The sequence below is a fragment of the Chamaea fasciata genome, unplaced genomic scaffold (assembly GCF_029207755.1).
Source record: "Chamaea fasciata isolate MVZ Bird 193981 ecotype frontalis unplaced genomic scaffold, bChaFas1.0.hap1 SCAF_8, whole genome shotgun sequence".
Classification (NCBI taxonomy): Eukaryota; Metazoa; Chordata; class Aves; order Passeriformes; family Sylviidae; genus Chamaea; species Chamaea fasciata.
In genome coordinates this window covers 5,865,951-5,891,069 of record NW_027094093.1, presented here as the reverse complement: position 1 = coordinate 5,891,069, position 25,119 = coordinate 5,865,951, and the positions used below count along the sequence as shown (strand labels likewise).

At 44.0% G+C, this 25,119-nt stretch overlaps 1 protein-coding gene across 1 annotated transcript; it reads left to right on the top strand.

Moving 5' to 3' along the window:
- The first annotated feature begins 4,267 nt into the window (after nt 1-4,267).
- FRZB (frizzled related protein) lies at nt 4,268-23,320 on the top strand. Its single transcript, XM_066189478.1, has 6 exons — nt 4,268-4,740; nt 13,537-13,584; nt 17,985-18,050; nt 19,935-20,139; nt 20,375-20,438; nt 22,407-23,320. Exons 1-6 carry the CDS (start codon nt 4,287-4,289, stop codon nt 22,515-22,517), a joined length of 948 nt encoding a protein of 315 aa, XP_066045575.1. The 5' UTR covers nt 4,268-4,286; the 3' UTR covers nt 22,518-23,320.
- The last annotated feature ends 1,799 nt before the right edge of the window (nt 23,321-25,119 follow it).

Below are 25,119 nucleotides of genomic sequence, written 5' to 3'. Positions count from 1 at the left end.
ACTATCCCAGGTTGCTCCAAGCCCCTTCCAACCTGGCCTGGAACACTTCCAGGGATGGGGCAACCACAGCTTCTCTGGGCACCCTGTGCCAGGGCCTCACCCCCTTCACAGCCAGGAATTCCTTGCAATTATCAGCCTAAACCTGCTGTCTTTCAGTTTGAAGCCATTCCCTTTTGTCCTGTCACTTCTAGTTTGTTTTAGACACATACTCATTTCTCAGCCACTTGTAGATGATGGAATTAAATGCATCCACAGTATGTACATAGTGCCTCTTCTCTTAGAAATGGAAATACAGGGGCTGAACTCTGCCCCAAGCCAGAGTAGGTGGGACATGTTTTGAGCTGGTCCTTCATCCTCCCTGTGCCTCCTCCGGCCTATAAGCACCCCTTGCTTAGAAAGGTAAGATGCTGGGGTGTGTGTTTGGGGATGTTTCTTATCTCTAAAGGGAGACTACAATGCTTCAGGATAGACCTGATGCTAACAAATACACCTGGGACTGGGATAAAACTGATGCTAACAAATAGACTTGGGTCTGCCTTGACCCCAACATGTTAATCTTGACCAAGCCAGTATGTGTTTCTATTGCAAAGAAAGCTTCAGATTTCAGTTTTATTTTTTAAAGAGGCCATGTAACTATTCAGTAACTATTAGTTACTCTAGATTAAATTTGAATTGCAAGTATTTCTGTATTTCAAGCCATGAAGTTTTCCTAATGGACAGTTCTAACAGTGGAGCTGGACATCAAAGCACCTCAGAAACCCAGCTCTTGCTTCTTAAGCCTGTTGCTGTTTATCTGCCTTCTGCAAGAGAAAAACAAGGGGGGAATAGATACTATATAAAGGAAAAAAACCCAAAGAAATAAATTAATGCCAGGTGTCTGGAAGCAGTTCCTTACTTAGCTTCCTTTTGGAAAAGGGACAGCAACAAAGCCCACAATCCCTTTTCATCTTCTCTGCAGCCCTCCTCATCCTGCTCTCTTTCTGTATCCCAAATAAACTTGGTTGGCCATCCCCAGAGCTGTGAGGGTTATCCTGCCACCTCCTGCTGAAATCCATCCTCATGGCACTCCAAGGCATTTTTGAATTTTTAGATGGGTTTGTGGATGAGTAAGTTGGACCCCAGGGACTAAACACTGTTGTAGGTTATCATGGTTTTTGTGGGAAATAATAATAGTAATAATAATAATAATAATAATAATAATAATAATAATAATAATAATAATAATAATAAACAACCAACACCTTTTTCTGTAAGTTTTGTATGAGCTGCTCTAGAGGCAAATCTCTGCCTTAGGCCTCAACCCCACTGAGTTCTTGTTTATTCTAGGAAATGACTTTGTGTGATGCTATGGGCTGTATTATTATTCTTTAAATTTATAGGTTTGTACCAACCCCCCAAAGTCTACCATGAAACTCACAGGCATGCAGTGCTGATTGCCGTCTGCTGCCTGGACATACTTTTATTAAGAAATTCTTGCTGGTCAGGCCTGACATCAAGTTGATAGAGCGATGATACCATAGTTTGACTAAACCCTTTTGGAGTTATTCAAGATAAGGAATTCGATTGTTGTCACAACCCAGCCCCAGAGTTTTAGCACTGCCCTTGTTGATGGAAGCTGTAGAAAGAGATTTTTTTTCTTCATAAATCTTAAGAAAGTAGTGGGAGAGAAGGAGGTGAAACTCCTGACAGCACTGTGGTAGCACCCAGAGTAAAAGCTACTTTGTATTTTGAGACTGGTGGAAAATTTCGGAAACCACAGCACATGCTTCCTCAGCTAACATACAAACCCCCTAGTCACCATTTTCAGTATGTGCACCTATTATAGTTCCAATTAGCAGTACTGGTGGTGTGCAGCAGCTGCATGTGAACACAGATTCACAGTAGGTTGGTAGTCTGCTCTTTTCCCCCAGCCATTTTATTTTCCTGCTGGTGTAACTCTACCTGCAGAGCACTGTAGCTGCATTTTGATAGCATGAAACCACAGCCCTCCACTGTCTCTTTTTCTGCTTTACTGGACTCCTCATCTGTTTAAAAAGGTGTCCAGACTGGCCAGAGTGCTCCTGTATAACAGAAAATAACTTGGCAGACATGGGGATTGTAAATGTTTGGTTAAAATAGCAACGTTTCAGGTCAGTAATCAGATTGCCTAGTTCCAGCCAGAGGTGAATTTTTACCACCTCATATAAAACTGCTGTTTACTGGAAGCATTAAGAGGTAATGAATGCAGACAGCCCTGTGGGCCAGCAGCTCCCAGTCCTTGGGGATCCTCTCCCAAACACCACCTGCATCAGGAGTTTTCCAGCAGAGCAGGGCAGTGGGCAATACCCTGCCAGCTGAATGCATGCGAGGTATCTTCCCACCAGCACTGGAGGATGTGAAGGATTGCATAGGAATGTGTTTTAATGTTTGTGATCTCGTGGGGATGCCAGCATTTGCTGTTCTGAAAGAATTTTCAGTAATTTTCAGTACAATCCTCTCATGTGTATATGTAGATCATGTAGACTTGGGGCTAAAAAATTAGACTTCTGGACTCGATAGCCTTATTGCAGGCATAGGAATATTCACTATTATCAGTGCTTTTTTTTCTGCAAAGCACAGGAAATGTTTTTAAAGCTGTTTTGTATAATGATCAATCTGAAAAAAAAAATCCCAGAAATTAAATACAGAGATGGGAGAATTTTTTATTGAAGTAGAAATGTATGTTCATTCACGTCAATGGGTACTTTGCATTGCTCTGGCCCATTTTCCTGGAGTCATTCTCAGGGATGCACTGCTCTCACACTCACTGCTGTCAGGCAAGGTCCCAAAGTATTCAGTTCCCGACCAGCTGGGTAAGGTTTTTATTACACCACATGCTTTTTAAACATGTATTCTTTCACACTGCTAGGAAAACCTCAAGCCTGAGGCTTTGCTACGACTACATTTGAGGAGCTAAGAAGATGAGTAAAACCAGTTCGCTCTCTAATTCCCGCTGCAGATGAGCAAGCTTCCCTTTGCTTGCCTTCATGTCTGTTTTGCAAGCCTGGCTGCAGGTTCAGGGTCATGGGCAGCCTGACTGATGGCTCCTAAGGCTGTCACATGCACATGTGTGTGAACATTTCTGCCTCCCTTTGAGGCCCAGATTTTCTTCTAGGAGTGCAGAGAACAAGGTTCTGGTCCTTGAAATTACCACCTGTTGGAGGTGGGCATATTACAACTGGCCATATTACAACTCCTCGTTTGCTTGGCATGTGCCTTTGCTGGAACCAGGACATTAGCAGCTGAGTTAAAGGGATCAAGGTTTCATCTGCAGTCATAAAGTTGAGGACTGCAGAAAAGCCTTTCTAGGCTTAGGACCCTGTGTTTGTGAGTGTGTATCCATGGTTGCTTTTACAGCTCGTTCACAGTTTTGGTCTGGTTTCTGGCTTGTGGTAGGTGTGTTTCTACTCACGGGTTTGATTTAGGGGCAGAAACTGGAATAATAAATGCGTGATCGAGCAGTTGCTCACACGTTTATAACTGGGAAGAATTAATTCAGCTAATAAATGTCAGCTTGTTTTCTCTGTGCAACCTGGTGTAGTGGAAGGTGTCCCTGTCCATGGCAGGGGGTTGGAACTAAATGATCTTTAAGGTCCCCTCTAACTCACGTTGTTCTGTGATTCTGTAATGGTGTCAAGGCACTTTTTCAGATCAAGTCAGAACTCCCTTTATCGCACCACTTTTGCAAGGTATTTTAAACAGTATCCAGCCTCTTCAATTTTCTTTTTAACCTTCTGAAAAGAAAGCATCCCCAGTTGCTCAGCCTAATCTCCCTCATTTTTAAGCCTCTCAACATTATTACTCTCTAAAACTGCTCACCCGTCACTCTGTCTAGGTGACGTGCTTTTCGTGTGCACCTCCTACTTAAGCATTTGCACCCAGAAAAAACAAAGAAAGAAAGAAAGAAAGAAAGAAAGAAAAACAATAGGTCTTTCCTTAAAATATATGAATGTATCTCCGAGAGACTGGTCTGAAATCGTGTTCATGTTCACAGTAAGGCTTTTACTTCGGGGAGAATTCAAGCGCTCGCTGGCCTTCCGGCGAGGACGAGGCAAATTTCCCTCTCGTCCTTCCCAGAAAGACAGCCCCCCCTCGCTTCCCTTGCCCAGGGCTCTCCTTTGTTCGGGGCCGGGCTGCGGGGCCGAGAGGCGGGACCCCGCGAGCGCCCGGCGGGGGCAGCGCGGCGGGGCCGAGCCGGGGCGGGCGGAGCCGCCGCCGCGCCGCGCTCTGCCCGCTCGGGCCCCTCGGTTACCGTCGGGCCGGGCGGCATGTGGCGGGGGCTGCCGGTGCTGGCCCTGGCCGGGCTGCTGGTGCTGGGGCGGGCGCCGGCGGGGCGGGGGGCGGCCTGCGAGCCCGTGCGCATCCCGCTGTGCAAGCCGCTGCCCTGGAACGTGACCAAGATGCCGAACCACCTGCACCACAGCACGCAGGCCAACGCCGTGCTGGCCATGGAGCAGTTCGAGGGGCTGCTGGGCACCAACTGCAGCCCCGACCTTCTCTTCTTCCTGTGCGCCATGTACGCGCCCATCTGCACCATCGACTTCCAGCACGAGCCCATCAAGCCCTGCAAGTCCGTCTGCGAGCGCGCCCGCGCCGGCTGCGAGCCCGTCCTGCTCCGCTACAGCCACGCCTGGCCCGACAGCCTGGCCTGCGACGAGCTGCCCGTCTACGACCGCGGCGTCTGCATCTCCCCCGAGGCCATCGTCACCGCCGAGGGCGCGGGTGAGTGCGCGGGGACCGGCACCGGCCCGGGGACAATGGGCGGCGGGCGGGGAGGGCAGCCCAGCCCGCCCGGGAGCCCTGCCTTCCCCTCCGACCGTGCTCGGATTCTCTTCGCTTTGCCCTCCGCTCTTTCGCTGTCTTTTCTCTGCCTTTAGCAGCCGCGTCGCTGCTGGAAAAGTTTTGCTGTTGGGCACAGAGTGTGTGTGACAAGTGACAGCCCCGCCACCGCTCTGGGGAACGCGTACGAGTGTGGGAGCGACAGCCCTCGTTCCGCATGAACGCTTCCCGTTCTTCGGTGATCCATCGGCAGCGGCTGCTGGCAGAGAATGAAGAGCCACCCAAGCGAGGGGCAGCCCCCAGGCTGCCGGCTCTCGCCCCGGCCCCCCGCGCCTCTCTGCTCATCTTCAGCCGCTCCCGCCCAAAGCAGGTTGCTCCCCTCGCACACGAGGCCACCACTCACTCCACAGACTCTGGGGCAGGATGTGTGCCCAGAGGAGCCCCAGGCAGGAGCTGGGGGGCCGGCGTCTCCCCAGCCACTTCCTATGCCGGTGGTGGCACATGCACACCTGAAGGGGAGTGCTCATCTCCGTGGTTAGCACTGAAGGTCCAGGTTAGAGCACAGATTCCCCAGCAGGTCCCTGGGCTCTAGAATTACAGCCGGGTGAGGAGTGTAACAAAGTGCAGCCTTCCATTGTGTTTTGTTCCCGACGTCCCTGGAGCGAGCCAAAAGCTGCCTCCTGCACCTGAGTCAACTCCAGTGCAGCCCTGATGGTGTCTGACCACTGTGGCCTCAGAGGGGCTGTTGGAGCCCCTCAGCTTTCTCACTACATCCTGTTTCACCAGCTGAGCTCCCTGTGATCCCACAGGATGGCTGGGGTGGGTGTCTGGCTGCCATCCAGCAGTCCTGTGGGAGGCAGGAGCATCTCGCCCAGTTGGGTGAGGACTGCCGACTGCTCAGGCCAGCACCGTGCTGCAAAGCTGCTGTGGCCCAGCGATCCCGCTCTTGTCACAGCTGCCTTTGGGCGGGAGGAGTTGGCGGGACACCGCTCCAATGTGGTGAGCTGAGCACCACAGAAATAGTGAATACAAGGGACTACTGAACAGGAAATTACAGCAAGCTAGTGGGTGGTTGTCAAGAGTGAGCTCTGACCTTTTACAAAGTGACCACAGTTCCTGTATATTTTCAGGAAAGCGTTTGCTGCTGGTGGAACCGGGCTACCATTTTGTTTGATGCAAAGTTGCAGTGCTGTTGTCTCTGCCAGACCTCTCCGTGGGATGAGTTGGAGAGCAGTACTGGGGTGGGAGAGCAGACCAGAGGGGTCAGAGCAGAGCAGCACCCACGCACCTCACGAGCTTGTTGTGCTGCCGCCTGGCTCCTTCAGTGCCCACAGCTGCAGTGCTGCATTGTGCAGCTCACTGACGGGCAGTGGATCTCACCTCTCTGTCCTCCCCCAGCAGTGGCCTGGGAATGAAAGGGGGATTTTTCACGCTGTGCTCAGCACAGTATTTAACTGTGCTTCTGTCCCACTACCAAATGCTTTATGTATCCCACTGCCAGTAATGCCAAACGCTGTAATTCCTGTTTTCTTCTCCTAACAAAATATCACGCTTCGGTTTCCTGACCGTGCTCTTCAGCTCAGCCTTCCCAGGTAAGCTGCTCTCTCCATCTCCATTTATTTACAGGCCAGACAAACCCTACTCCATCTCTGACTCTATTCTCTTACCCTCTGCAGCTCTTGAAACCTCTGTACCCTGGTATCTCCAGTCATTACTGCTATTTCTAACTTCTAACTGCTTTTCCCCAGCCCATGAACACAACCATCTATTTTTGCCATCAGCTGCTGCTCTCTGAGGGCTGCAGTCCTGCTGGGGTAGTTTTGGGGAGATGCGGTTTTGAACACGGAGCAACCTTTCTCTGCAGCATGGAGGTGCTTTCAAAACCACCTTAAAAATGGCTCCAGCGTGAGCAAGGTTTGGCAGGTCTGCAGCGATTTGAAAGCAATCGCATTCAAATCTGGAGGGAGGAAGCTTGGCTGAAATCGCCCCCAAGTTACCTATTTCTGAGGACCTCAGCAGTACAATAACCTCTTTGAGGGATTCCAGGGCCAGATCCATGAAAACTCTCTTTCAGTGAATGAGAACCTGATGACATTCTCATTTCTGGGCTGAATATTTTGAACTGATGCATTATGCACCAGACTGAAAGAATCCTTCTTGAGGGAATAAAACTGTTCTTTTAGAAAGCAGAGGGAAAGATTCCTGTTCTAGGAAGAGGTAAGGTGAACACTTTCAAATCCAGTTCTCCAAATAAAGGATTGCAGCTCAGTAGAAGACACAAAAAAACAACTGCCTGATGAGTAGCGTGCAGAATACCTGCTCTTACTTGCTTTCATTTATCTCCTAAGCATTCTAGCCCCTTCTGCAGTCTGTAAACTACATCTAATAGAGCAGGCAGAAATATAATCCATTGTTTTGTGGCTTTCTGTTGTAGAAGGGCCTTTTTCTATTCTTTGGGAGTGCAATCTTGGTTTTGCTTTCATTCTTTTGCTACCTGTAACAGGGTTCTACTGTTTCCTTTCCTCTTGAGGTTGCTGCATTACTGCTGGTGAACATTAGAACATTTGTCTTGTCCCTTCTGTAAGGGAGCAGCCTTAAGGATAGTGTAGTAAGTGTTTGTCCTTGTCAGAGCAGGGACTGAGTTCACAAGCCCAGTTTCCATCAGTTATATTCCCTGCATCCCAGTAGCCTGTGACTGTTGCAAAATATGGAGGAATTGTGGCTGATAAAATCTGTGATAAATCTCAGTAAGAAATTCACTTTTAGCTGCTGAGGCACAGCCCACCACAGACGTCTTCTAGGACCTCTTCCCCTTTGAGCCAGGTGGTGAGAAGGATCTGGACACTTGCTGTCACAGGGCCAAGGGGCTGCTGAGCTGGTGAAGGGGTGGAGCAGCTGCTGCTGTGTCTGTGATGGAGAAAGCTGATAACAGGGCTGTGCTTTGGGCTCAGTTAGAGGAGTAGCTGTGCACACCCCCTGGGCTTGTGCTGGTCTCCAAAACCTGAGTGGGAGTGCTGATTGGGAGGTCTTAAGTTTTTAAGTTACAGAGACTGGCTGAAAACAAGTGTCCTGTGGGAAGTGTATGTTTCTCAATTTTTCGTTCTCTTTGGGGAACATCCGGGTTCCTTTCCAGACAGAAAACAGAGAGAATGCTGCATGGTGTGGGTGTTCTGGAGGCAAGTGTGATGCTGAATGTTTTGGCTTTTTGTGGAGGATTCAACGAATCATCATCCGGGATGGAGGATGGAAGAGCATCTTGACAATACATTAACAGCCCAGATGTCAGATTAGTGCATGCTATTGTCTGAAGTCTCCTATGGCACTTATCCCACATCCCTGTCCTGGGCTTTTTGGAGGTGAAGGTGGTTCTGCTTGCCGGCATTAGTACAAGCTGTCTTACACCTCTGGGAGGTCCTGTTCACTTGCTCCATATATTTCAGTCTTCACCTGCATATGCTTATTCTTCCTCCAGTCTATCAGATTACCTGCTTCCCTCATTCAGGGCCCTGTCAAACCTCCTTAGGTCTGTGAAGCAGCAGGAACTGCTAAGATACAAAATTGTCTCAAATCTAGAATTTCAGAAGCAGGACCTGTCTTTAGTTTTTCAGGTAATAAGTGGCCAGTGTTGGCGTTGGGATCCTGACTAAAAAAGCATCTTCCACGTGTCCTTGGCTGCTATTGCCTAGCAGAATGTGTATGTCCCAAGTGAAATGTTAATTCCTGTTTTGAAGAGGGGACTGGCAACAACCAGAGCAGTGTGATGGGTACGGTGCATATTGGAAGACACATCTGTCAGGCAGGTTGTCTCACCATATCTTATTTAGATAAGGATATAGCTTGAAGGCATGTTGGCCTGTTAATAAGATGTTGGAGAAAAGGGAAGCCATATCACAAGGTATCAGCCATGTGTAGTTAATACTCAAACTATCATAAGATGTCTAAAGAGAACTTTTTTTTAAACACCATCTCTTAAACATTAAAGAAAATTACAGATTATTCACATGATGGACACCTATTTTCTTAAATCATATGTGAACCCATGATTTCTCCGTGTTGCCCAAGTCCTCCATGACTGGATGAGTTCATATTAACCCAGTATGTTAATTTGGCATTGCAGGCTTAAAAGACAAGTGAAGAAGCCATTTCCCATGCTTGTTTCTTATATATTTTTAACTTAATTTCCAAAACAGTGGTTTCCAAGCTCCAGATCAAATTTGTTCTGACTCAGTCTTTGCCTAGCTCTACTTAGAGCAGTCAGTGTGCACGGTGGTGCTGGGGGAGTGTTGCAGGCTATGCTGAGGACGAGCAGTCGTGCCCAGGTTATCCTTTATAAAGTTGGGATTTGTTTAGGTCTTTGCTGAAAACTTGGGAGCAGCCCAGTTCCTCTGTTAAATAACAAAATTATTATGAGCTTCAAGCCTGAAACAGGACAGGAGTAGTGAATAAGAGAATTTGAATCTTAGTAATGATACCACCAACGGTGTTAGGCGCTCACTACAGTTCAGCTGCCTTTGTAGGCTGAGTCCCCTGGGTTTTGCAGCCTAAGCATTTAGTCAATACCTGGGCCATTAAATGTCATCCAGACCTGGTAGGATTTGTTATGAGGAATAATATGTTATGTGGAACAGCCATGTTGCTGGCTGATCTACAACTTGGAGTTTGAGTTCTTTGTATTAAATGTTAACTAGAATCAATTTCCCTATCACTTGGCTTTTCCGTGCACGTTTTTGCAGCCAACTTGGCAAAGATCCTCGCTGTACTAAGAGCTGAAGTAAATGACAATGAATTCATGCATTGTGGAAGGGATTCTTAATTAATGGGGCTCGCAGGTACCTCAATCTGAAGAAGGTACCGAGCACATAAACTGGCTGTGGTTTAGTTCTTTGGAGCATGGTGCCCGGAGTGGCTTCAGTAATAGCTGGGCCATATTCTTTAATCAAAATGACAATCAGGATCATGTTACTTTTGACCTTCCTCTGCCTTCTGACATTTTTTCTTATTTAAGCAGTGATACAGGAAAGATGTTTGCTCAGAACTAGGTGTTACCAAGTTGTTTCTCTTTTCCAAACCTCTCATCCAAATCTGAGGTTGTGGGCATTGTTATTTTGTACACTTACTGTGTAAGTGGCTTTTATTTAGCTCTCCTTGTTAGCATTTTGTTTTGTTTTATATAGAACCCCTCAGAAAAGCAATTAATTAAGATGGCTTTTTGGAAAAACCAGTTTGGATTTTGTCCCCTGCTCCTAAAGAAAATTTAATAGGAAACTTACGGCTTGGGCCTCTGGATAGTATTCCCTTTTTTGGCAGTCCTGCTAATCATCACTGACAGGTATTTTCTTCAGAAAGATCCCTTTGCACAGACAGAACTTGGCAGAGGGTTTGCCTATGAAGAGAAGTGGAACAGTAGGAAGTCAGTTGTTTGGGGTTTTTTAAATAGCTTTTTTCCCCTCCCTCTGCTTACAGCTGAAGGTCTCAGCAGTGTGTTCTCCTGGTTGAGAGAGGTCTCTGTCCATCAGGCTGCTTAGGGACAGGGGCTGGGATTTCACAGGAGCTGGGTGGGGGCTCACACCCACCTAAGATCTGACAAGTAGCTGGTGGCAGGCCTGGCCTGGCCCCTCTCCCAGCCTCCTGTCTGGTAGGTGAGCAGGGACCAGACTGTATGAGCCTAACTGGGGAAAGGGTCAGAGAAATGAGGAGGCTTTCCTGAGAGCCGTCATACAGTGGCAGAGGTCTCCAGTCCCCTCCATAAGCCCATGCTCCTCCCCACCTGTAGAAACCAGTTGTCCTTGAGTAGGCATTGGAAATAATCATCAAGACAAGGTCAGCGCTTGCCTGGCCCAAGTCAGGAAATAAACTGTGAGCTGATGTGTGGGTACCTGTTCACCCCTACGCTGATGTACACCACACTGCCCACGAGGCCGCACCGCTGCCGTTGTGCAGGCAGGGGAGCAGGAGGCGCTTCCATTGATGGGTGCTTTGCTGAATTACTCTGGCTGCACACACAGCTGCTTCCTTGGGTGTTGCTGGTTCGGGGTAGGACAGGTGACCTGGCAGTGCAGAGTTAGGAACTGCCTTGAGGCTGTGGTGTGTTGTGATTTGGTTAAAAATTAGTTGTGTACCTAAGAGTGTATGGGAACATCTGGTGTAAAGCAGGTTAGTTCCATGCTTGTTTGCAGGACCAGGCTTACACTGGCGGTATCCAGTGCTCACTGGTCCTCCTCCTGTTGCTGTGAGCTCCAAGGGCAGTTCCTCAGCCAATACCCGTGGGTGTCATACTCCACTCATGCCAGGGAAGGCTGTGAACCCTTTACTGGGCTCTGGTTTATTTTGAATTGTTACGTTTCACTATGAATTGAACTAGGTTTGCTCAAACACCACGAAGTCAAGCCTACTTGGATCCGTCCTTGGTTTAGGTAGGGGCAGTGCACTTCAGGGCTTCTTTTTCCTTCCATGGATGGAAGATGGTAAGCATTTCATCTGACACTTCTCTTGTCTTCTCCGTGATGAAGATTTTTTTCTGTCCCCAAGTAATAATTTTGATGGAATGGGGAGTGTGTTTTGGAGGTATGCACAAACCATCCCTGAAATACCTGTTTTGGTAGGAATTTTAGCTTGCTGGGCCACATGGAAAACCAGAGGAGTTGGCTTGATATTATGCAGATAGCCTTCAAGAAAACTGAGACTGTGGCCAAGGCAACTGAGTGACAGGGGGCAGCAAATCTGGAGAACTTTCTCTGCAGGGGTTTTGGATGCCCAGAGTGGTGAAACATTGGGTGCAGAGAGGCCTTTACCTCTCTGTGGTTGGTGGCTGGAGAGTTTTGCAGACTTTTTGTCTGTAGTTGGAACAGATGGGAGGGTTATCAGACCATAGACCTGAGTCCTCTCTATGTTGTTATCACATCAGAAGGAACTGCAGATTTAAAGGTACAGCTTGGCTGAATGAACAAGACAATAGATAATTAGTCCAGGAGAGGAGGAATGAGAAGTGTGGTTATCGTTTTGCTTACCATTTGCAAGAGGGAAGCCATTTCAATTCCTCTTTCATCACATCCTGGGATAGCAGAATGCCTTTGTTACAGTATAATATGCATTCTTACCACATTGAGAATAATTCAGGTAAATAACCAAAATCAAACATGTGAGTAACAATCAGCTTGGATAGTTTGACTTGTTACAAGGCAACACGGTGAAGATTCCAAGGTTCCATGGAAGTATCTGATTGCAAATATCAGATTGGCTCCATAAAAATGTTGAGTTTTTTCTATAAACTAAGATCCTGTGCTAGTTTGGGACTTCCTTTGCTAGAAAATGGATGTGAAGTTTTATTAGAAACAGGGTATTGAATATAAAAGAGCATCTGTTTAATCTTTCTGTGCTATTTTCTATACCCTTTGCTCTTTGTGTTGGTTGGAATAATGATTCCTGAAGGCTCAAATTTTTTTCCAAGTTAATTAGTACGGGAGGGAATTAGTTGTTTTTCAGTTTTACTCTTGCCCTGACTGCGATTTAGCTACATCCTCATTTATGTAAATGAAGTTTCATGCTGCTGTGAGTAGTGTAAGTATTCATTAAGGTGGAGATTTTTTTTTTTTTTAAGCAAGGATGGCAAAATTAGAAGGTTAGCTAAGTAATATTATTTTTCTTGTAAACAGGTATTTACAGAATTTGTGATTAAATAATGATCCCAGCCCTTAAAATTTAATCCACACTTCTGAAGTCATCATGAAAACTGAGTATCATGAGTGTCCTGGGCTGTTTTACAGCCAAATGCTTAGGGCTCAGGCTGCGAGAGAGGAGCTTTTGTTACATTTGTTCTGCATTTTAAAGGCAGTGGTGTTGCCTCCATGATTATGTAAGAATCTAAGGAAGACGTTTGTAGGATACCAGATTCCAGAATTCGAAGAGTGGCATAAATGACTAAGTGTGCAAAATTACAGAGGGGGCTTTTGCTTTGAAAGCTCATTTGTTTTTCCATTTTATGTGCCATTCTAATAAAGCATCCTGCCTCTCTCCCAGTTCTTGTTCCTCTTGCATTTATTTTGTCCTCGGGTCATTCAAGGTTATATGCATTAACACACTTGTTTTTCATGATTAAATGTATGCATAAACCCATTAAATTGTGTGATTTAATAAGTGGGTTTGAAATGATGCATTTTACTAATGTGGGACACTCTCCAGTTATGAATGTGTCTGTAAGCAGTTCTTTGGGCATAGTGCCTTTTTAAACTTCTGTTCCTTATCTGTCCTTCAGAGTAATAGTATGTTTTTAAACTGAGGGGAAGATCTGAAATATTTATTTTGGCATTTACTTCAACAGTATGATTATGGTTGGTTGATTTGATTTCCTCAGTAACCAAAAGAAAACCCCAAAAGTAATTTCTCCTTCATCATCTAATGAAATGCAAACACTACATGTGTTTTCTGTAGGTGATCAAAATTCATGGCATAAATGTCAACCCTTGTCTGAAACCTGCCACTCTGTAGCAATGGAAATGGGATATTTTGTCTGCTTCAGCATTTAACATGATATGCTGGATTCAGGTGAAATTTGGGTAGGACGTCGTGTCAACTTCACTGGACTGACCTCTAGAATGTTACAAACTGTTTATTAGTAAAGTTATTAAGTTTCCACGCACTAAATATTAGAGAAAGAGGACAACGTTGTAATGTGTGTGTAGTGAAATAATTCAATATTAAAAACACTAACACTTCTTTACATGTTTTACAAACCCATGCCAGATTTCCCTATGGATTCTAATAACGGCAACTGTGGAGGTGCCAGCACTGGTAAGTACGTTTTTTATAAAACTGTATAATAAGCTGTAGACTTTCAAATCCTTTAAATATTTAATTAAGCAAGAGAGGTACTAAATGATAAATACTTACATACTTAGTCTTGCCTGAGAATACTGTAGATTGTGCCTTTGCATTCCATGGGCAGGTGGGATTTGGAGCTGCTTAGCCTCAAAATGTCCATCAAAGCAAGAGGGCTGTGCTGATTTTATTAAAAGTTTTGTCTTGAACAGAGAGAGGGTAATCATTAAATTGATTTTTCCCTGGGCAAAGCCAGTGAAGATAATGGTTCATTCTGACCTTAAGGTTTTCAAATTAAATTCAGTACTCTGTAGATAATGGCAATACTCCCATTAGCCTGAGGAGGTTGAGGGCGGCACCTTCTAAGGCTGGTTTTATTCCAGCAACTCCCCTGTTGCTTTTTATTTCTGTTTTGGTTTTGCTGGAACTGAATAAAACTGAATAAAACCCCTTGAGCACTGCCACTACTTGCCAATGCAAAGAAGCAAAGCCCAGGATGGTAGCTAATAATTATAGGAATGTGAATCTTTTGCTCAAGCAAGCCAATGACTGCAGATTTCCTAGAATTTTATTGTGGTTCCATCCAAAGTTCTCCTCTTAGGTCTTTATCAAGAAACTGAGACTTGGAGGCCTAGCACTGACCTCCTTGTCTTTCCTTCTGCAGAGGTGCTGATGAGCTACAGTGTGCACTGATGTTCACCTCAACAACATAAACACCTAAGCATGGTTGTTGAACCTAACATTAGATAGCTGTATATGTAATTTCGGCATTAAGCTCTGTGACCAAATTGCAAAAAGGTATTAGTAATGCCCGGTTTATATTACAGTTTAAAAATTTAATCAGCAGGTCCCAATGTGAAAGTAGCTATATTCATGCAAAATGTTCTTTATATCACATTGCATACCCTTTAGAAACCCAGCTACAGTTAAAAAAACATAAAAGCAAGCCCCTTAACAAGCTTTGCTTTAAATTGTCTGGAGTATGCATGTCTGGAAGACTTGCTGAAGATACTTGTTATTGACATTAGTATCTCCATAGTTTGAAGGCATTTTCAATTGTGTGGCATTGAGAAAGTAGGGATTTCATGCTTGATGCTGACTGTACAATGAAAGCAAAGCTGTGTGCTCTCAATGTCATCTTATATCAGAACTCTGAGGCATATCTTTACTGCTGCCTGTCCATAGGCATGTAGAAGGCCTGTAATTCCAGTGGGTGACCCTGCAGTGGAATAGGAAAGTTTCAGTCTTATTGTTACTGTTATGATGCTTTTCAGTGACTGAAAGCAAAACCAAACCTAAAAAAAAAAATCCCATCTGAAAAATAGGGTAAGGATGCACAGAAGAATTGCTGTTGCAATATCTGTTGGTATCACTGCCTTTTACTGTGCATACGTGATTTCTGATTCAGCGTGCCACATCCGTTTGAGCTGACAAACACAGTTGGACCACCTAAAAGGCCATGTTTCAAAATGGCTTAATTTATAGGTTCAGTGAAGTAAATTTGTAGTTTTGCCATTGTAAGTAGACTGTTTGTTTGTTTGTTTGTTTTGCAAGTAGAAAACGGATGTATTTTTTTTAATAATCCCATTCTCAGCTCTGTGGTTTCTGCATCTTATTGCTTGTGCTGCTGTGTGTGGTCACAGGGAGCAGTACTCATGGGTTTTCCCTCTTTCAGATACCTTTCTTCCCTGGCAGCGTCTGCTGGCAAAACCTTCACTCTGAGTCTGCATGGGGGTTTTTTGGGAGACCCTTTTTACCTCTATAGGCAGTGAACTACATTGTTTTCTGCTTCATCACATGCTCCTCAAGTCTCAGAAAATTTTCTAGAGTGGTTTGTTTTTATTCTTTCTTTATCCAGGAAGTGTTTGCCAGGTTTGAGTGCTTGTACAGGTCAGTATTACAGCCAGGTTTTGGATCATGCATGCACCTATATTTAAGATGACACACGTGTTTCTTGGTATCAATCCATGGGGAAAACCATTCTCCAGTGTAGTTCATGTCTTTGGCAATTTACAGAGTGAAGTTTTCAAAGACAGAAATTTTGAGCAGTTGGTAGTCCTGTATTTATTTACTCGAAAAGAAAATTTGGTGGCTAGCTGTGACCTCAGTCAAAGCCAGTGGGAGCCTCTGCTGCCTGTCTCTGTGCTTGGCACATACCATTGTTGTGGTCTCGGAGCTCTTCTGGTAATTCTGGCTGCTTCTGAGGAGGCTGTCAGGTAGGATGGGATTTTCTCTCAGCATCAGGCGAGCGAAAATACATTTTTATATATTTTTATACATTTTTATAGCTGCCTTTTGTGGGTGTTCTCACTCCCTGGGGGAAGGTCAACATTTGCCTTCCTTTGAAAATCACTGTACCAGGAGCTGGGAGAGAAGGAATTGGTTCTGTCTCTGACTTTAGAACTGACTTTGGCAAATGACTTTTGTGTTAGTTTCTGCATCTCTAAATAATAATTAGGAATAATGCAGCATTTTGTACAGTTCTTTTAAATGTACATTTAAAAAGCATGAGGGTGGCTAGGAGGTTCTTCAGTAAGAACATGGGCAGGTCTATAATTTAGAAATAGAACTGGACTAAGATAAAATCTGAAATTAATAATGTAAGCCAATACTGCGTCAAAGCTGAAGGAAATGTGAGACTGTGTTGCCATTTAGTCTGTTTTATTTCACCTGGGACACAGTGCAAAGTCCTGTGGAGCAGGAGAAGGTTCTCGTGTATGGCTTGTTGGACTTGGGTGCTGAGGTGCCTGGTGGGTCACAGGAGCACATCTTCTGTGCTCTGTTTCAAGGCAGTTTATAAAAGGAGATACAATTTGGCCTACAGTGTCCATGAGCTCACAAAGGCAGAAGGGAAGCCAAAAGTTACTTCCCTTCTCTGCTTTTGTTATTTTAACACGAACACAGAAAAGTTAAAGTCTAACTTTTAGAGTCCTAAAGTAGGACTCTATATATAGATTCCTGAAGATGTGTTTCAAATTCAAGGAAATAATACACATTTCTTTTGAAATGGTTCCTCTTTCCTGTACTTTTTTTTGTATTTTCAACTACTACTAATACTTTTTTTCAACTACAAAAATTCTTCCAATGGAAAATAAATAATAATCAATAATGATTTGAGAAGTTGGTAACCCTATGATCCCTTCTCTTTTTGAATTTTTTTTAATACGCAGGAATCTTATATAGCAAATAAAAGTTGTTTTTCAGACTCTTCATATTTGGATTTAACTAAATCACAAGCTTATGTGCATTGATATTTAGAATGATGGTGTGTAGAAATAAGCTGCATTAAATCTGCATCTACATTTATGCCAAATCAAATGTCAAAATAGATGGCCATGCCTATGTAATACTGGGATCTGCTGTTTGAAATTACTCCACCAAACCACACTTAGACATTAGGGTAAAATAAGTAAACATTTGCAGTAGAACAACCAGCCCTGAAATACCAGTGGTGTTAATGGAAACCACTGTGGGTCTGGAGCTTCAGCGTTAGTATTCCCTGGGCACTAATGAAAATGTTTTTACCTCTGTTAAGAGTTCCCAGCTGTCTGGCATCTGCACCTTTGGAAATGCTGCTCTGACAGTGCTCATTTGTGTTGGTTTGTTTTTTTTGGTTTTTTTTTTTGAAGGCTATCCTTCTGGCCACAAGGGCCAAGAATTTCTCTGCTTTCATTAAACTTGGGCTTCTGGGTCATAATAAAATGGTGTAAAATTTACACAATTCCTAGTGGCGAATTGGATGGACCTCTCAGCAACCTGATCTAGTTGAAGGCATCTCTGCTTATTTGCAAGGGGCTTGGACTAGATGGCCTTGAAAGGTCCCTTCCAATGCCAAATATTCTATGAATGCCTGCTAGCCAGCATATCCCAGCCTGCTGAACTAACCTGAGATCCATAGTTCTCAAGAAAATGTTCAATTGTGCACTGCCGTAGTATTTTTTCTGTGTCTCTGTATGATAAAAGGAACAGAAAGAAGAGCATTCCTTAAGTCTGGTACAGAAGAGAGAACAGCATTGCAAGGATGGGATTACAGCACCTGCTAGCACAGGACTGAACCTTGAATTGGCTTAAAATGATGACTCTGTCACTTTAGGCTCAAAGTCTTTGTTGTTGTGTTGTGGTTTGGGTTTGTTTTTTGTTTTTTTAATTTCAGTGTGTCAGGTTTTCTCCTAAAAAACATTTAAGGTCTCATGGACAGTTCCACATCTCCCAGCAGAATAGGCCAGGAACGCCCTGTGGGTCTGAGTATTTCCCTGTAATAGGCGAGTCAGCTCAGTGACATTTTTGTTAGGTGTGATCTCGGGGTTTGGGGAAGGTTGTCACTGAATACTGAATGCTCTTTCCTTTCTAAACAAAGCTCTCTGTTTCTGTAGACCGCTGCAAGTGCAAGCCTGTGAAAGCCACCCAGAAGACCTATCTACGCAACAATTACAACTACGGTAAGAGCAGCTGCATGGCCAGCTCCCAGGTTTTTTAAAGGCTGCAGGAAGGGGAAAGTTTTCATTAAAAAAGCCTAAAAAGTTCACAGTTACTGATGGTAACCCAGTATTACTTCGGACAGGAGGAAGGTGTAGTCTGAAACGTTTCCAAATTAGAAGGATGGAGGGGATTAGCTTAATGTGTTAGTACAGGAGTGTCTTTGTTATTTCAGTTCTAGTGCAGGCATTTGGGGTTCATGGAGTTCTCTTATGTGAACAGTGATGCAACAAAAATGACATTGTGGGCTGCTGTGCCTGAACTGCCTCTGTGATTTCCAACATACTCAGCTTTTGCAGAAGGGGATGTTTTGAGTAGCTTTCATGCCCACTGGCTGTCCATGAGATCTAACAGGTTCCTTTTCTTCTGGTGTATGGAAGCCAGCAATGAGCATCTTGCCAGCTGTGTTATGCTGTCAGTAACACCTGTAGAAGTGCACATGTCCTGGTCTTCAGGCACATCACAGCTCCAGGCTCATATTTTTCTTCATACTGTTTGTTTGAAGCAAATTAGGCCAATGAAGCAACTGAATAAGTTTCACAGGAACTGAACAACTGGGCCCTTCCTTATTGCAAAAACCAGGCAATAAAACCAGAGTCAGACAACCTTCTTTTAAAAATAGTTGCCGGTAAAAGCTAAAAAAATATAACTGTATTCAAACACTTTTTTGGTCACTAGTCAGTTTTATGTTTTGATGGATTTGTTTATAAAAAAATTAGAGTGACTGTTCTCTAGTCAGAAACTGCATTTGGCGGAGTTGTAGAGCACATCCATTTTCTCAAGCTTTTGAAATTAAATAGGTTTCAAAATGCATTTGAAATATCTCCAAACTAAAGCAGTATTTTATTTTGAGACCTTAAATGGTTTTGAGAAGGGGGATCACATAGGGTAAATTGTGCATACTAGATGCACAAGTTAGTGTTTGTTGGCAACTCTATTTAATGTGCCTGGAATACATGCTGGTTAATGGTTGTTGCAGGCAATGCACGTGAAGTGAGGAGATGTGTAAGTCCATGGGGTTTTTTTCTTCTCTATTACCTTTTTCACATAGGAGACATTTGGAATTTGGGGTATCTCCTATTTGTAGTGTGGAAAGGGACCCTTGTTTGCAGGCATGAATGATGTGGCATTCTCTAGAGCATGACCTCTGGGTAGGCTTTGCATTTGCATGTGGTATCAGTTCACTGGTCACCCTGAGAAAATTAAAAGCTTTGCCTTTGAAAGGCAACCTTTCCTCCTGTGCAGCTTAAGGCAGAAAGAAAGGGTGAGAGAGGAGACAATTAGAAAGGTCATTGGGTCAAGATCAGGAGCATTTAAAGTTCATAAAGAGCAGAGCAGAGAGATTAGTGCTGGATCACTGGAGAGAATAAAAAAGGTAAGGGCCTGCCATCCAGCAGTAGTGCTATGAGAAGTTTTAATGCACATTCACTTTTTGTGTAAGGTTCAAAGCGATAAAGTTTGCTCATCTGTACTGCAGGTAGTCAAAGAGTCACAGCTCAAGGGACAGGGAGAGCATACAAGAAATAGATTTAATATATTTAACATGGGAAGGAAGAAGAAAGGAAGGAAGGAAGTCAAAGCCCAACTTAAACAGGACGTAAATCCAACTGGTACATAACTCCTGCTCCTGACAATATTATTAAGAGACACACTGAGCTACCTGAACCTCCTTGTTGGAGGGTGAAGTAATGAAGGGAAGAGATGGAGGCAGAGACATTGCAGGAGTTCTGCTAAGCTTCTGCTATAGGAGCATGCAAAAGACTAATCCCAGAGGTCACCAGGAACAGCTTGGGAGTGACCTGCATTATCTGCTGCTTCTAACAACGCTCTCTGTGACTTTTCCCCAGTCATTCGGGCTAAAGTGAAGGAGGTGAAGACCAAATGCCACGATGTCACCGCAGTAGTGGAAGTAAAGGAGATCCTGAAGTCTTCCCTAGTGAACATTCCAAAGGACACTGTAAACCTTCACACGAATTCTGGCTGCCTGTGCCCACCACTCAGTGCCAATGAAGAATACATCATCATGGGCTACGAGGACGAGGAGCGCTCCAGGTGACTCTTGTTTCCTTTCTCTCTTTCTTTATCCTTGCAGCACATTTGTTGTCACTGTTCCCCTGTCAGAAAGCTGAACGTCAGAGCCAAAAGGAAAACTTGGTGTGGGTGGCTGCACATCTCCTTTGTGGTATTCAGGGAGGGCAAGGCTCTCTGCAGGCACAGGGATCTTAGTCTCGTGTGTGTTGGGTTGTGTAGGCTCTTGATGGAGTAACTGGTTGTCTCTGTTGTGTAGGTTACTCTTGGTGGAAGGCTCCATAGCCGAGAAGTGGAAGGAACGTCTTGGTAAAAAAATAAAGGTAAGAAAACACCTCACCAGAAGTCAAATGTTGGTACCATAAACCATCTGCCTATCTTTTCAAAATAAGGGAAGAAAATGCATATGCTGCCTCCAGTTAATTAATATAATGTATCAAAAACTAACTTGGTGTGTTATTTGCCGTATTACTTAGAACTTCATGCTGTGTAAATTGAAGGGATACATTGAATTACTCCAAAGTATCCCAGTGTAGCAGCAGTCAAAACCTCTGTCTCAAAATAGCAAATAGTGGGAGTCTTTTAACTCTGTAGGCAAGCTGTGCCTTGCACAACACATGCCTGCTTAGTTGGGATTGTGATATGAATTCTAAAACCCAAACACACCAGGGGGCTTTACAAATGTTTTCAGACTAAGTCAGGATTATACTTTTAAGATTTAACATTCTTTAAACAGAGTTCTGCTCTCACCAAATCTTGTGGATTAGCAACTATTTTAGATTCATCTTCCTGACGTGGTTGGGGGAGGAACCTGATAGGGAAGTCATGTCATAGCACATTGGAAGCAATGTGCTCAAGCACAAGCCATGCATTATAGAATCATGGAAAGGTTTTGGGTTGGAAGGGACCTTAAAGCCCATCTTGTCCCACCCCCTGCCATGGGCAGGGACTCCTTCCACCATCCCAGGCTGCTCCAAGTCCCATCTAGCCTGGCCTTGGACACTTCCAGGGATGGGGCAGCCACAGCTTCTCTGGGCACCCTGTGCCAGAGCCTCACCACCCTCAAAGCCAAGAATTCCTTTTGTGTATTTTGTCTAATCTCTGTCACTTTAAAGCCATTACCCCTTGTCCTCTCATTACATGCTCTTGTAAAAAGTCCTTCTCCATCTCTCTTGTAGCCCCTTTAGGTACTGGAAGGTACTCTAAGATCTCCCTGAATCCTACTCCAGGCTGAGCAACCCCAACTCTCTGTATGGAAATAGATTCTGGTTTTTCTTACTTAAATGTTTTCTAATGCCTTCCAAGTTCTGGAAGGATTGCCTTTTTATGTTTCGATGCGCTGCAAAGTATCAGTGGTTTTGACATTGTTAGGAGTGTCACTTTACACAGAATATTCTTATTTTGACACAATTTCTCTGCCATTCATTTGCCATAATGGTTGTGCCTGTTGTGCCTGTGCAAACCAGTCTTCTCTTCCACTCAGCACTTTCTCCATCAGTGTAAGGGTCACTGGTAGGAAAATACTGTTGTGTTTATAAAAGCAAGATTTGCTGTGCACATTTCTCACATCAGTGGAGATTACAGGAATGAAAAGATACAGTGATCTTATTTCAAGTTGTTGTTTGATTTGGCAGAACCCTAAGAAATCCAGGGCCACAGAGAAAATGTCACATTGCTGCCAAGGGCTGACTTCTGCTCAGTGTCAGTTCTTGGGTGGTAACATCATTCGTTGGAATTTTTTTGGGGAACACACTTAATTTCTCACTTACTTCCTTGGCATCTGTAACCTGCTGCCTCTGCCCTCACACCTGGCCTGGGGGTGTTGAGGACCCTGTCACCTCACCACCCACTTATCATCATCATCATTTTCTTTCCATGAACATCAATAGTTGTACCAACTATATTTATTATGTCTTTTTTTTTTTTTCTAACTGTGATTTCTATTGCCTGCCAAATTAAAAATAAATAAATAATAATAATAGGTAAATCCCTTGACCGTTTTTTCATCCTGCTTCCTCCAAAGACTGCGTGAGCGGCTTCCTTTAAATTTTCTTATTCCGAAGGTGAACCCCCCTTGTGCTGAAGCCATTATGCCTTGTACCTGAGGCATAATTCACAGAGGCCACAAGAAAGCAGCAGACGGTTTCCCTGTATAAACGCCTTTTCCCAACAAGCTCTCATTGCACCCTTGAGCCCAGTGCAGGGCGACGTGGCGGAAACAGCGGCGCCTTTCCTTATCTGTTATTTCTCTCATAACTCCTTGTAACTGTTGTAACTGTTTCTGTCGGCAGCGCTGGGACCAGAAGCTCCGGCACGCGGGGAAGGGGAAGGGAGAGGCCGGGCACAGCGAGGCGGCTCCGAGGCCCGGCAGCGGCAGCAGCGCCCGGCAGGCACGCAGCTAGACCTGGGGACGCTGACATGCCAGGGGACTGTCTACCAGGACTTCGTGGTTGGAGCAGCAAAGGAGAAATTGCACTATTGCACGTTATATTCTATTGTTTACTACAGAATAATGGGCTGGCTTTTATTAGTTTTTATTCTCCCTCTTGTTTTTCCGCCTTTTTTTCTTTTCGGATATGTGCAAGTTCTGGAAATGTATTTTTTTTTTTTTCTGTTACTAAGAACTGTAGAAAACTGCCCTTATGAGATGAGGAAAGACAAGGACGTGTTCAATTTACCTTTTTATCTCCTGAATCTTCTCTGGGAGAAAATTCTGATGCAAGCAAGAATGAAATCTGGCAAAGACCATTGCTTAAAGTCGTGACTCACACTGTTCAGTCTTTCTTGGTCACTGTTTGCTGAAACTTGCTCTGTTTTGGGTAGGTTGTTATCTGGGTTTAAGTGTATGATTTTTATTCTGAAATATAATTCTGAAATACATAAAATTTTTTTGTTGTTGTTAAGAGAACTGTTTGAATCAGTACAGCTTTATTAAGTTTTCTTACAGATAGACCACTTGTATAAGGCAGAGTCTAATTCTAAATATTTCCTGCAACAAACACAATGTGCCTGTGCATAGGGAACCTGGGTTTTCTAGAGCTTTGGAGCTTGAAGGAAAGATTGTCTAGGTCTGTAACCATAATTTATAACGTGCTTCTTCTCTTATAATGGCAGTTTTTTTCCCCCCTTTTCTCAGCTGAGTTATAGGAGTAGACAGACTCACCAGGCCTGCCTCTCAGTACAGGTCTGCAGTTTAGCCTTTTGATTTTGTGGTGTTATCCTTAAATCCGTGCCTACATAAACAAGTGTTCAATGCTCAGTAACATGTGTCCAATAAAGGAATTGTAGTCGCCAACACAGACCTTACCTGACTTCTGAACCAACATCATATTGCTAATACCACTCTTGAAAATATAAAAAAAACCAAAAAAAACCACTTTATTTTTTGTGCTTTAATAGAATTCTTTGCAGATGGTGCCAACGTATTCAAAATTATCTTTGTTATTCTACTCTCCTGTGCTTAAAAGAAATTAAAATGGGGTACATCAAAGAACAATCCTCTTTGGCATAGTCTGCAGAGGGGAACTGGCTCTACTTACAGAGAGCAAATGACTGTTGTGTTCCAGCTGTCAGTTCTGTCTTTAGCACACTAGGGTGTCTTTCAGTAAGAAAATAGTGTTGAGCTGTTAGGTGGTTTGAAAACGTGATGATGATTAAGTAGGGCAGAAGTATTTGGGAATATTTTAATAATGCTGTTTTAATATTTCAGTTAACAACCAGCAGTATTGGGACAAGTTTTCCATTGGGCTAAATACCAAGAAAGTTGAAAAAGAACAACATCTTGCAACACTCAAATTTTTATTTGTAATTAAAAATAAAGGGATAATTTAGGGGAAAGATTGGTTCTGCAAGCTGGCAGAAGGATATTAATCCTCCAGATATTAAATCCTCAGTATTTTCTCAGAATCACACAGATCACAGAATTATTTCGGTTGGAAAAGACTCCAGGATCATCACGTCCAACCTTTAATTGCTCTCCACCATGTCAGCTAGACCAGAGCACTAAGTGCCATGCACAGTCTTTTCTTGAAGACCTCCAGGAATGGTGACTTCCACAAGTACCTCTACTGAGTTGGTAAATAACTGAACAATCTGTTAAGTTGTGAATAGCTTGTTAAATCATGTTCCAAACCTCATTATTTACCCCAAAGCACCCACTGAAGTCACGTAGGTGAGTGCTGGAATCGCAGGGTCTGCAGTCGCCACTCCTCATGTCCTGTTCTGCTATGAGAAGAATTGTGAAACCATCAAACCCTGTTAAAGATGTAGAAAATCCCCAGACAGTTGGGAGTTTACCCTTTGCTAGCCACCACTTCTGAAGGTGACCTCTCCCGTACCATTTCTCTGGGATTAAAAACCACCTTTATTTAATCCAGTTGCAACCCAATACTGACACCAGTCGCATTAAAAACCGCCAGAGCAGAGCACAGAACTGCACTTCAAAACCTCAATAAGAGAAAAATGAGCAGTATTTGTAACAGTCACACACATCATGATGTTACAGTGAAAGTATTTCCCTAATTGGAAGCCACCAGATTGCTGTTTTCCCAGAGGAATTAAGCATTTTTCATTAACACATGAAAAATGAGGGTGGCATGATGGGCTCCTTGGAAGAGGCAAGAGGCATTTTTCACAATCCCTTAATTAACGGAGGAGCCTTTTACATACTCTGGCACTGCTTTTCCCCCATCAGAGTGATTCCAGTGACTGAACCTCTGCAGCACCACCCAGACTCACTTGTGCTGGTGCAAATGACATCCAGGGACCAATGAGATGCAGATGGCACAATACCAATTATTTCAGTAACTTTGAGCAGTGTCTCTCACACATCTGTTTTGTGGCCTGGAGCACACTGAAATGCTCAGTTGCTCTAAAGCTGCAACTCACTGCTTTACCACATCTGTGAAGGCTTTGTGACAAGCTAGACTACTCCACTGGTGTTTTAAAGTGACTTTATTTAAATTATAATCATATCAATTGAACATAGTTGTACATTATTTTCTT